Genomic DNA, 14080 nt, shown 5'->3' with positions numbered 1-14080 from the left:
TTTTGTATAGAATACAGGATGTAATAATTAATTTAGATATTTTTCTTACCTGATTTACTAGCTTCTCTTGGAATACCTAAAATAAATATTTTATATTAATATTTAAATATTCTTCATATAATATTTAAATTCTTTTCACAAACATTTTATTTTTATTTTAAAAATAATCAATATTCTAAGTTTTATTTTTGAGAAATAAATATAAAAAGTATATTTTTTTAAAAAATAATCAAAGTAATAAATGTAATAAATATTATTTAGTTAATAAACTTGAGCTTTCAATAATAAAACAATATTATTTATCTTAAACTTTGAATGTTTGAAAAAAATATAATGATGAAATATATTTTAACAGCTTCATTAATTTTAACAACTTCATTTTAATTTCAATTCTTTATTGAGAAAGGCAATTTTGAGCATATGAAATTTAATTTCATGCGAAAAATGTTTAAGTCTGCAACAATGAGTTTCTTTTTACTCACTTGGACATGATCCATTGTTTAAAGCAATATCATCAATAGCAATATCACTCTCTCCAGGCAAATTGATTTCTGCTTCAAATATAACCTGAAATTATTTTAATTAATAATGAACATGTTCTAAAAGTTCTACGAAGAAGACTACTAAAAAAGTTCAACTTAGAATGTTTTTTGCGAAAATTTTTCATAACAGCTGTTAATAACTGTTAGGCAGAGTTTTGTTTAACGCGTTTTATAACATATAATGGTATCATTATAATATATAATAATATATTTTATAATATATAATGGTAAAAACTGATAATGAAATGGCGCAAAAGTTCTATTGGAAGATTTTTACCTTTTAGAAGATTCTCACCTTTTTACCTTTTAATATGGGAAAAAGCTTTAAAAAACAGCCTTAATTTTGTCACATTATCTGCTCGTCAGTGTTGTAATTTATATTATTTAATTAATAAAACACGATCCATGTAATCGTGATAATTTAAGTGCCATAATTTCTAGTTAGTTATATTTTAAATGTTCAAAGCATTCCACAATTACGTAACGAAGATAATATTATAGTTAGCGCAACTTTAATTCTTTTTCCATTTATATATATGTTAACACAGCCAATACATACGTTGACAGTAATACATAGACACATTTATCGAAACATAACATACAGTGAGCACACATAGATAGGACGCGTTGACAATGGCAATAGGAAAATTAATAGACAATATACTACTGGTAATTTGTCATATACCCTTTCAATACTTTGTAATTTATTTAGTTCATTAAATACTCAGACTGTTCTGTAGTTACCGCACTTATTATACATTAATTCTTTAAAAACCTTATCAAAAGTAAAACAGTAAAAATTTTCACATTAGAGGGCGTAACAGTCATTATTGATGTCAATCAAATTAATATTGAAGTAAAATAATATAAACTGATTTAGAATTCGATCAAAACTTAAATGTTGTTCTTAAGAATTCTGTACGGCAAATGCATATCATTTTAAGCATTTTTTATATTCCCTTTACATCTAGATAAAAAGTCGTCAAATCTAAATATTTTTTTTTACTCTGTTTAAATTGTAATTTACGATGACCTCTACTGTATAGGTTTTTATGATTTCACTTTTGGCAAAAAGTATAAAAATATATACCAACAAGAGAAATATGCATCATGAAAATTTCTATGAGCATTCCAAAATTAAACTTAAAATAAAAACCATGATGGAAAACCTTGGACAGGAAACAAATTACTCACCGCGTTAGCTTTTATACTTTTTTAAACAATTTAAATTACGAAATAATAATTTATGATTTTGGATTTTAAAAAAATTTTAAATTGTTATCAACGTTTTTAAAAATAAGAGGTAATCATTCCAGCTGAGATTTGAATTCAGGGCCTCTCTGGTAGAAGGCGGACAGCGTAATCGTTACACCACGAAGGCGCCAGCTTGAAATGTTTGCTAGTATAAAAGTAAATGAACTGAAACTTCAGAAGAGAATATTTTACCCTAGGGGTAGATCTGGTGGCTAATTAGTACCCTGTTATATTTAATTTAAGCTTTATTTTGTTTTAATAGGAGTTTTTCAGATACGAGGGGAGCAGTTACAGTAAACACCTCATAATGAAACATACTTCTTTGTCTCCAAACAGCGTAAGTGTGCATAAAATAATGTCCTCTCTCAAATTATTGTTCAGTAGGGTTTACTATTCGTTTTGTAAGGGAATTTAATGATCGACGATGCTAATCTTCATCTATCAAAAGTTACCTCAATATGGGATCAAGTTAACATGTATTATATACTAGTGAATCGATATTTAATATTTATAGTGGTAGTTACGCCAAATTTTTGAAACTGTTGTTTCAATATATAATTTCAAAAATATAACATAAGCAGATAACAAATGTTAGCAATATATATAACAAATCTTGGCATTTTAGTTTACATCTATTATCTTCATCAAATAAATAATATGAAATTTGACTCCTATTACCCTAAATGGCCTTGGAAGTGAAAGTGGCACTTCTCCTTTATACCACTGGTCAGGTGTACGGGTACCCGAGTAGAGTTCCCATATGGGGTCTCCCGTTGCATTCGTAGTGTTATCGTACATGTAAACTCTTAAGGCCCCGACGCCTGACCCATAAAGTGACGTCCAGAAGCTTAAACAAAGGGCACTTCCATTTCCTGTAAAGAAATATTTCAAAGAATTAAATCTGGAATTTAATGGATAAACCTGTCATTAAAGGATATCATAAAGGAATTTAATGGATAGACCTATCATTAAAGGATACCATGAAGGAATTTAATGGATAGACCTATCATTAAAAGATATCATAAAGGAATTTAATGGATAGACCTATCATTAAAGGATATCATGAAGGAATTTAATGGGTAGACCTATCATTAAAAGATATCATAAGGGAATTTAATGGATAAACCTATCATTAAAGGATATCATGAAGGAATTTAATGGGTAGACCTATCATTAAAGGATATCATGAAGGAATTTAATGGATGGACCTATCATTAAAGGATATCATAAAGGAATTTAATGGATAGACCTATCATTAAAGGATATCATTAAGGAATTTAATGGATAGACCTATCATTAAAGGATATCATAAAGGAATTTAATGGATAGACCTATCATTAAAGTATATCATTAAGGAATTTAATGGGTAGACCTATCACTAAAGGATATCATAAGGGAATTTAATGGATAAACCTGTCATTAAAGGATATCATAAAGGAATTTAATGGATAAACATATCACTAAATATCCAACATAATATTTTAAGTGATACCCAGCAATAACTAATTGATGATTAACATTAGACAATAATCACACAGAACGAAAACTCAAACTTTTAGAATGAATATAAAAAATGTATTTACACCAATTTTTAATTAAACTGTTAAGTGTTAAGTATAGAAAAATATTTATTTTAGTTAAAATTAAATGCAAGATATCCTGCAGAGGATAAAGTATAGTTTGTGCTATGTAGATTGAAGCAAAAAACAAATAAAGCATTAATGAAAGTACATAAATGAACATATTATAATTTCAGTACCATGAACAGGAGCTTTCGTCAGTGTCCAAACACAAGATGATGGTAGAGATAGTGCAAGTGTGAAGTAGTCTCACAAATGGGGACCAAGGGACAAGTTTAAACAAGAAAATAAGAAAGAGACGATAGGAAACAGGTGTGAGATCATTTTGTGAGAGCCCCAGGATGCAACAGATTCTATTAAAATGAACTTTTAATTATTGGGAAAAGGTGAAATACTAGAAAGATCATTAACTAAATCATTAAAATTTTTCAAGATATAGAATGACTTCCAAAATTCAAAATCGGAAAATGAAGAGCAGTGTTGAATGATTTTAGTTGAAATTTTGTATAGAATACAGGATGCTCTGCAGTTAGATTAACATATTCAAAGAGGTAAAAAAAAGTGCCAAAAGGAAAGATTATCATAGAATATGGTGATGACAAAACGCATAGAGGATGAATATCCCAAAGACCAAGCAGGTTTCATCGCTGTGCTAGAAAACAGCTAAAAATACTACCAACTTGTTAACTGCAAAGAAATTTATTTCAGTTATCGTTACAATTCGAATTGACACCCTCTGGCATCATTGCACAGTCAACAAAGTAAAAATTATTCAAAGATGCTCTAAAAAATGACAAGTGTGTTTTTGATTTCTGCAGAAGTGATGACAATCCGCTCTATGAAATGCACAAGCGTCACATAAACTAGAGACTGACTAAGTTAACTCCATAGTGAAAAGTCTCTCTGATTATGTTCCGGTGAAAGCATCCTGCTTGAGTCTATTGTGATTTTCACCTACTCAATGCTATTAGCGGTAGCATGTTCTATGGTAAGTTTTCAACCTCCTGATGCCTTTATTACCAAATCGAATTTTGAAATTAAATTTCCTTCAGAAAAATTTTAAAAAGTACTGAAAAAAAACTATAAAATAATAAGCTGTTCTTAATTGAACGAAAATAAGAACGGAATTCAAAATTAAGCTTCAGCGGAAAAGAGCGAACACCAAACTTTTGAAATTACGCTGAACTATTTAAAAGTTATCAAACCCTGATGAAAAAGGGAGAAAAAAATCATTCAAATAGTTTTCCTTAGATTTAACTCGTTGTGTACTGACCATGTTGATTTAGAACTGGACTCCAAAGTTGAGCTTTATCGCCAGGTCTGTTTGGATAAGCAGAATCTATGTATGCATAACCACCTGAAACATTAAAATATTTTTTTTAAATAAAATTAAAAATTAATTTTATACAAACAAGTTTGGAAAATAATTACCGTTAAAAATGTTTTCGCTGTAATAAAAATAGTAAGCAAAATATGATTGGCACTGTTGAAGAAAATATTAGTTATTAAAGGGAGACAACATCATTCAAATGCAGAACTTTATGTGTGAAGAAAGATTACTTATGAATAAATGTTTGACTGTTAGTCCCAATCAATATCTTTATCCGATTGCAAGGTAATTCAGTACATTGATGGTATCACGGTATCGGCATTAATGACTAGTCATTAAAATTGCGAGCAAAATTTCTATAATTTGCCTTAAAAATTCTCGAGATTTTGAGGAATACGCAAAAAGTATAAGTAATATTATGCTCAAACATTTGATCGTTCATCGGACCTAACTATTGGAATCATATTTTGCAGATTGTAGCCATTCCCCATATTTTAACGGTCAGGAATACAAATCTGTTGAAAAAAGGGTATGTTAATTTAGAGAACGTACGCTTCTGTGTCTGATTTCGCAACTTAAAATATCGTCTGCTCTAATTAGTTAGCATATTTGAATTTACCCCCGTGAACTATTAAGATTGAGTCCTAGAAAGAGAAAATCCTATCAAATATTATTTAGCGTTCAGCTTTTTTTTTGTCGCACTGTACTATTTTATTCCTTTACGGTAGTATTTATTTTATTCATAGTTGTCTAACTAATGGAAATTCATGTTTATTGTAAGAACAATTGTTTGTCACACGAAAATAATATGCAGAATAATGAAGAAAATAGTTTTTTTTATTCAAGAAAAAAATGCTATTACGCTTCAACGTAATTTGTAAAGTATTATTTTGAGTTTTATACATTTTCAAAGTTTATCCACTGAAATTAACAGTTCTTCACTTTAGTCTATACTATTAAGATAAGTATAGTTCTTTGCTGTGGTGGCTGAGAGCAGCCATACGACTAGAAAGGGTAAAAAAAATTGGTGGCTAAGAGTAGATATACGACTAGAATGGTAAAAATCTTTGGTGGCTGAGAGTGGACATAACTGGAACGGTTAAAAATCTGTGGTGACTGAGAGTAGACATACTATTAAAATAGTTAATGATCTTTGGTGTCTGAGAGCAGACATACTAGAACGGTTAAATATATTTGATGGCCGAGAGCAGACATACGAATAGAATGGTTAAAACTCTTTGGAGTCTGAGAGTAGACATACACCCACAAAATTTCAAAATAAGATATAAATGACTTATAAGCAAAAATAACTCCGTTATCTTAATACTTGGGCCTAGATTACTCTTCAAATAAAGCCTTCCTATATTCTATATATTATAAGCTGCATTTTATGAAATTGTTACCTGTCTCCCTCCATGTGACACTGCTTCCATGATCTCGGGATGGGCCAGTTACAGAACTGCTGCTGCCTCTTCCCATCTTCCAATCAAATTCATCGCTAGTATTTGAGTTCGTCCAGTTACAGAAATCGTGTTCGAAAGTACAATCACCTGTTTAATAATAAAATTAAACACCTTTCTACAACATAAATTTATTCTTAAGATAAACTAACACCATACATCACTGTTATTGAGACTTTAATGAAATGGTGATAATATTGAGGCTAATTAGTAAAGTGTGTTAATAGCGACAACATTTGAACTAAAATGTAAACGTTTCTGCACCACAGTGTGTTAATACCACTCGCAAAGTTACTGCCATATCTTATTTAGTATGAAACTAAATAATTTTAAAATTATAGATAAATAAATGGTAAATTATATAATTTCTCATTTGGTTTGAACATTTTTTTTTTAAATATAAGACAGACTATATTTTAGAACAATTTTTAAATGTCAATTTCTTATTTGTTTAGAAAATGATTCGATAGCTTAAAATGGATAAATGGTTAGCTTAGAATAATCGAAAAAAATATCCGTAATAAATTTGATAATAATGTACAATTAAAAAAAACCTACATACTTCCACAAAATCCATCGACTAAATGAAAGTCGTCGACGGCAACGTATCCCCTTCTTTTTAAGTACGTTTCTCTTGGAAAGGCTTCCATTACCAACTGAAAAGAACAATTGTCATAATATTAATAAATATATAGTGGAAAATTTGGCACAGTGAATCTGCTTAGAAAGTACTGGTGCATTTTAAAAATACATTTATAACTTTCATATTTTCTCCAATTTTTTTTTTCAACGGCTCCTTTTTACTTATGATAGCTAAGCGGAAAATTATTATAATGGAATTAAATCATTCTGTTGGAGTTTACTGTTAGAGTTTCGTTTTCCTAAAAGAAAACATCACTTTTTTAGAATATTTAACTTTTTATTTTAAAAATTTTTAAAAAACACTTTTTATAATTGCTGAACACCCAATTTCAATATTGGATACAAGAATTACTAAGAGATGCTTGACGGCCAAGATAATATGTATTTGTAAGACACGGTAAAAAATTTATCATTATTGCTAAACTATTTTATCATTATTGAGCACCTAATTTCAATACCTGATACAGGAACTACTGAGTTTTGTAGCGTAAACTAATAAATTTTCAAAGGGCAAGGAAACTAATTATCAAAATGATTGCAATCTTCAAGAAAAAATCTAGATCATCTTAAAAAAATGAGGAAAATTTTTTTAACAATGTTGAAAACCTAATTTCAATACTTGATACCAGAACTACTGAGTTGTTTCACTAAAACTAATAAGCTCTCGAATGGTAGGGCAACAAAATATAAAATGATTGCAATCTTTATGAACAAAATCTCGATCATTTTGAAAAATAAGAAAAAAAAAATTTTTTTTATTATTGTTGAAAACCTAATTTAAATACGCGATACCAGAACTACCGAGTTTTATCAACAAAAGTAACAGAGTCAAAAACAGGATAAAAAAAACTCTCAAACGGTTGCAATCTTTAGGAAAAGAGATCTGAATCATTTTGAAAAACGAGGAAAAAAACTTTTATCATTATTGAAAACTTGGTACTAGAACAACGGTGCTTTATCGGCCAAGCTGACAGGTTCGGAAAACTGGGTAACAAAATCTCAAATGGTTGCACTTATTAGATTAGGAACTAACTCCAAAACCGAGAGCCTACTCTGAGCTGTAGAATCATTGAAGAAGCTTCTTTAAAAAAATAAAGTTTTCAACTCTTAGACTTACTCTGTAAGGTGTTTCGCAAGTGAAGGACACCTTTCCACTTTCCCACTCTCCCCCAGTAGAATCTTTGGTCTCCCATATGGTATAGGTAACATCTGTTGCATTCACCAATATTCTAAAACCACCTACCGACAAACCATCAATGCTGTAGCTGAAACGAAGGCATTTGCCTTTTGGTGAGGTAGCATTTAGTAGATGTGTTGGCAACCAAGCTCTGTGGATTAATCCAGTCTCATCGCTCGACATTCTCGATAAATCCATGAAGGCATAACCACCTATGTATATAGAGAAATTAAACGTATATGAAAAGCATTAGTTATTTATTTTTTGTACTTAACAATTTATGTAATTTTATTTTATTTTACGACAGACTTTGAACAACCGACACAATTATTAGCTTACGACTATCAATGTTCAACTCATTACCCTTGCAATTTTGAACCAATCCAAAAGACAAGGGTAATATTGAATCAGGCATTGGGGCATACTAGCTTTCGTGGAGGATTTTTTAAGGGAACAAACCAGCATTTGTGTTGTACGGAGAGGAAAACCATGAAAACCTCCCATGGTTAGTCTGAATGCACGGAGATTCTAACCCATGATCCGTCTACCGCTGAGGATATTTTATGTCAACACTGTGGTCAGTGCGAGTCGGTTTCATAATTCGTATTGATCAGTCATCATGGGGATTTAAACCTTGGTCACCTCATTGCATTGGCAGACAAGCGCTCTGAACCCAGAGCCACCGTGACTCACTTAATATCATTCGACATTATTACTGGTCATAACTATGATTGGGTTAACACATTGAGCCCCATGCGTATTTTCGAGGAAATCTTCGTCAGGTCACGTGCGCTACTTCGAAGAGAAAGTATTGTAGAATTGCAATGCTAAGTGCCCTTCTAACAGATTGAAATAAATAAAAATTTGTTTTGTAATAAATAAAATTAAATAAATTTTCTGTAATTGCTTAAGACAATGTAGATTCCTTAGTTTTATATCATGTTTTACACTGTTAGTCACCAATGACTGACCAATGCTCAACGTAATAATATTGGTCGTACCTAGCATGGGTATTTAATATTAGTCATAATTAATAGTGAAACCCTTAATTACGTAGGAAACGAGAAATAGTTTGTACAATTTAAAGATATCTCGATATGTTTTGTAAAAAAAGATTAATAAGTAATTATAAACTGTTTACTCAAGGCAATCTAATAATTCAGCTTCCGATAAAAATATTGAAGAAAATTCAAATATTAGAAATTATTTTTAAAAATTATAATATGGGAATGTAAATTTTTTAATAAGACCTGTTCTTATTTAGAATATTCATATTTAAAAAATTGGCTTAAAATATCCTATCCTGGCAGTAAAGTTATGATGTGGACCGGGATAACCTGGTTGGCAGGGCACAGGACTCGCGATCGTGAGAACGAGAGTTCGAATCCAGCCGGCAAAAGACTCCTCGTGCAGTAAATGGTAACTGGTACTCGCTAAATTTGTCGGGTCACAAGGTCCTCCATGTTCCTATAGAAAATTATACCTTTGGGGTCACTGGTTTGGATATTGATAGTTCTCTGGTTCAGATCAGATTTAAGATCTGTGGATGAATGAATGGATTTATGAATGGGTCAGCCCTATAAACGGATGTGACATATGGGTGTGGCGAAAGTCGAATTCCCAATCATAGATGGCGTCACTGGAAAACAAGAACAATCGTACCTCCAGTGCTATAACAGCCTAAGACCACAACAAAAGTTATGGCGTTTTTCATAACGAAAATGCTCTCTTGAACAATTCAAATGTCTAGTTTATAATTACGTTTATAATTATGTTTCTACAATACTTTAATAGTAAGCATCATTATACCTTTAGCCGTGCTATTGTTGTCAACGGGTGGGCCTCCAGCCCAGAAGGCACCTTCGCCACATCCAAGTTCCCAGTTGAACATGGATAGATTGCCTTCAGGATAATGCAGGTCGAAGTCACATGCTGATGCAAAACCCTCTCTATCGGTAAAATTGCAAGGACCCAGAGTGTAGTTGTTGTATGCTATGAAAAGGAATTTCAAATGCATAATTAATGTTAAAAACAGAAAGTTCTTATTAGTTAAGTTCACTTAAGTGCAAGCTCTTGTACTTAACATGAAAAAATATATCCACCATTTCACCATTATTAAATTTATTTTAAATGCATTTCAGCTAAGAAGCTCTGGAATTGAATGTATTCAGCTAGTTTTATATACATTCAGCTGTTAACTTTGGAGTTAGCTGATTCATTATTAAACCAATTTTTTATTTTAACCAGATTATTAATTTAAGGAATGCATTTTTGAGAACCAGCTTATTAATTTAACGAATGCATTGTACGCAAACTAAAAAATTAAAACATAGGAAACACTTTTGATCTAAGTATCGGATTTTCATCAGACTGTTCAATAGATCGACGGAAAAAATGTTTTAATTAGTGAAGCGATTTTTAAATAACGAAATTCGATACAAAAATGTTTTTTCTTAGAATAAAAGTAATTTTTTTTAGATTCTATTTTTTTAAGAAATGAGCCGCAATTAGGAAAACAATGAATCCAATTATTGATTTAGCAAAAGGATTATAAAAATCGTTTATCCAAGAATACATGCAGAAAGAAACTTTTTTTAAATTATTTATTATTTTATATTATTCAACTTAGTGATGTTCGAAAATTATTTCAATTGTAAAACATACAAATTCTTGCATCTTTTTAAACTTAGTCATTTTATAAAATTTAATACAAAAATTCAAAAACAAAAATAAGAAGGAAACCGCGCAAACGACAAAAGCGAATACCTTAATAATTTTTGATCTAATAATCGGATGTCTACCTACTAGCATTCAATCTAAATAGTTCAAAAACATAATCGTAAATATGTTTATTACAGACAATATTTTAATTTACAAAATCAGATTTAAAAGCAAACAGTCTCTGAATAAACTTCTCTTTTTCTACGAGTCTGTTTTTTTAATCTATGAGAATAGCCGCAGTTGGAAAATAAGATCTTAAATGTGCAGTTAGAAGAGTGGGCAAAAGTTTACGTTAATTTAACGTTAACATTAATTTAATTATTTGCATATTTCGCCATATCTTAATAACTAATGAAGCGCATTAAAAATATTCTGCATACAATTATAAAACTTGTTTATCCAGAGAAAATTCATACAAAAATTATTCTTTATAATTATTTATTATTTTTTAATCTTAAATGTCATAACGGTAGAAAGTATTTTGAGTTGTGAAAGTGTACAAATTTTAATATAATTTTAATCAATGTCATGACTAAATCAGACACTTCAAGAGCATCAGCTTAATTCTTAAATATTCTATATAGATCTCGGGACATAAAATTTACAAATACACTAGTGTGCAAAAGTCCTTGGTCAAACTCAATATTATAGATGGTTGATTGGAAATGTAATAAATAATGTATAATTTTATTTCTAAACATTCTTAATATGCTTATCAACCAGAAAGCAAAGTTAGCACTTTGAAAGTCACTTTAAATCTAATGCAATTTTCATATCAGTCGGGTATTTGTTTTTCGTGAAGCGATTTTCTTACATCTAAGAATAGGATGAAAATACGATTGAAAGATGCAATGTTAACAAATAATCATAAGTTTTGTATACTTACTTACAGAAATCGTGATATTAACTTTAATTTATTATTGACATTTCTTTTTGAAGAATTAGATTAAAAAATAAATATTCAACTGAACTGAGTGCAAAGATTTAAATTGAATACGAAGAAGATTACATTGTCCATCAAATTGCAAGAAAAGTAAAAATTCTGAAATCAGGTGTAATATATATGCTGGCTTGACTAAATAAGACGAAAAACATCTCTACAAAAAAAATTTAAAAAAATAAAAAAATAAAAAAACCCAGCTGAGAAAGGTTAAAATGCCTTTCACGCGTTGACCAAAAACTTTTGCACGATAATGTATGACTTTCTTAAGCTTTTGAAATATTTGAAATTAGGTTTCAAATGCCCAAATATTCAATTTATCTCCAGCTTAAATTCTGGGGACGATATTTTTAAGATTGCAGCTTATATTAGGAAGATGAAGATTACGAATTCGACGAAAAAATGTCACATTGATTTCGAAAAAAAAAATTTCGTGCCTGATTTCATACCTTAAATTATTGTCTGCACTAATAAATTAAACACATTTAAAGTTCAATATAGTACTTGATAAATCATTGGTTTAAAAATTATTAAAGTGTCCGATTTCTTTTCATTCTTTGTATGTTTTTGCACCTTATTTTTGTCTACTAGAACTTTAGTATCATTTTGTTCAACCCGTTGTAAATGTATTTTATTGAAAGTTATCGGCGATTGAGAACTGCCCTATGACAGAAAAGGGTCAAAATGTATATCCCTCTCCTTCTATCTCTTTCTGCCTATCAATCAAAAAAGTTCAAGTCAGATATTACTTACCATAATTCATTGCTGTTCTAACAACAATAGGACCTACCTGAAATAAAAAATGCACAATACTAGTTAGACATTATTTAATAAAGTATTTCATTTAAGCAAATTAACGCGCCAATATTTTAAATGAGCTTTTGTGATTATAAAGTAGAAGTAAGGTGAATTATCAGAAGAGACCATAAAATAGCCCCCAGTGATCGGCCAAATTAATTAAAATGGCTGAAAAAATAATTTCATAAATTGTGTTGCTTGTTTCTAAAATTGCCATTATTGCATAACTGCTAACTTTTAAGGATTTGGCGTAAAATTTATTCTTAAAATTGCAAAAACATTACATTTTTCTTTCTAACTCCTGAATTTATAAATTTACTATTAAATGATTCTAGCAACCACTACACAGGAAAAAAAAGTTACATTTATATATAAATTAGCCAAATCCAGCAACCAGCTGGTCAGCCTTTTTAAATAAGTAGAATTAAGTTTAAAATCTATAGTTTAAAATCTTTCAATCAAAACAATATGCTTGTATTATACACTTAAAATGTTCAAGTGAAAGATGATTTAATCTGTATTTCTTACTTGTTCTTGGTAAATTTGTTATTAAAATGTTTAGTACAACATATGCTAACATTAAAAAAAACAAAGAATCAGTTTGCTGATTATCTCAAAGACGCTTTTGATGGTTAATAAATCAAATTAGAAACTTTATAAAAATCAAACTGTGCATTTATTTGCTCTCATTTATTATGTGAGCCAATTAATTTCATTTGTAAGAGTTTTTTCGACAAGATGATACGAATTTTATCTGCTATAAACTTCTTTAAGTTAAAATAATACACCAATCTAAAGCAGTAAACAATACATTTTAAAGCAAAAAGAAACTCTCATCTTCTACTTATCGGTCAGACCATATGAAAAAAAAATCATAATATCTTGTTGCATTGTCAAAAATATTGTTGCGTTATTTTCCTTATTGATCTAATTTCTACATTGTTGTCAATATTTTTGTTACACCAATAAAATGCAGCAACATTCACGATATTATTGTATTCAATAATTATCGCTGTGTAGAATATTCACGATATTGTCATACTCGATGCAATTATGTGTATTATCAGTAAACGGTGACCTGAGTAAATCACTTGTTGGCAAACTTGTCTTCATAGTACCAATAGCAGACAAGTACTGATTTTTTTTTTAATAAAGTTTACGATTTGAAAGATAATAATATAAAGTTTGAGAATTTAAAATTCTTGATCAGGAAAGAGATGTGAGCATTTAATTATTATTATTAATGGTTAGTATTAAAATGTTTTAGTATTAGAATTTATTAAGCTTGCATTCCTGGCCAACTTATTAGATGCACTATAAGCAGGGTTGTGTTTTTGACGTCAAAAAGTGGTTTTTGACATGACAAGGGTATAATACTGGTTTAAACCGTCAAAAACCCGTCAAAAATGTCAAAAACTAAAGTTTGCCAAAAAAATATATAAACTTCAAAACTACCAACAGTTGCCATGCATTATATTGAAATTTAATTATACTATAGGTAATCAGCAGGTTTTAAAATATTTTTTAATTAAAATTAAGGTAAAATAACAGATTTAAAATCTCAGAAATTTATATTCAAATGCATGTGCAGAAAAATTTTGCACAAAAATTTTTTAAATATTTATATTTAAAAAAA

At 29.6% G+C, this 14080-nt stretch overlaps 1 protein-coding gene across 3 annotated transcripts in view; it reads right to left on the bottom strand.

Annotated features, from left to right (window-relative positions):
* Positions 1 to 14080, bottom strand: part of LOC107445741 (MAM and LDL-receptor class A domain-containing protein 1) — a 58586-nt gene that overhangs the window by 13392 nt on the left and 31114 nt on the right. For all 3 annotated transcript variants that reach the window (XM_071185384.1, XM_043046934.2, XM_071185383.1), the window contains exons 3-11: positions 12400 to 12436; positions 9795 to 9977; positions 7926 to 8197; positions 6729 to 6822; positions 6110 to 6256; positions 4650 to 4733; positions 2475 to 2668; positions 483 to 567; positions 50 to 76 (exon numbers count right to left, since the gene is read on the bottom strand). In XM_071185384.1, coding sequence (XP_071041485.1) covers positions 50 to 76; positions 483 to 567; positions 2475 to 2668; positions 4650 to 4733; positions 6110 to 6256; positions 6729 to 6822; positions 7926 to 8197; positions 9795 to 9977; positions 12400 to 12436 — 1123 coding nt within the window. The remainder of the gene's footprint in view (positions 1 to 49; positions 77 to 482; positions 568 to 2474; positions 2669 to 4649; positions 4734 to 6109; positions 6257 to 6728; positions 6823 to 7925; positions 8198 to 9794; positions 9978 to 12399; positions 12437 to 14080) is intronic.

The sequence above is a fragment of the Parasteatoda tepidariorum genome, chromosome 9 (assembly GCF_043381705.1).
Source record: "Parasteatoda tepidariorum isolate YZ-2023 chromosome 9, CAS_Ptep_4.0, whole genome shotgun sequence".
Taxonomy (NCBI): Eukaryota; Metazoa; Arthropoda; class Arachnida; order Araneae; family Theridiidae; genus Parasteatoda; species Parasteatoda tepidariorum.
The sequence above is the reverse complement of the archived record's forward strand: the minus strand, read 5'-3'. Positions and strand labels throughout refer to the sequence as shown.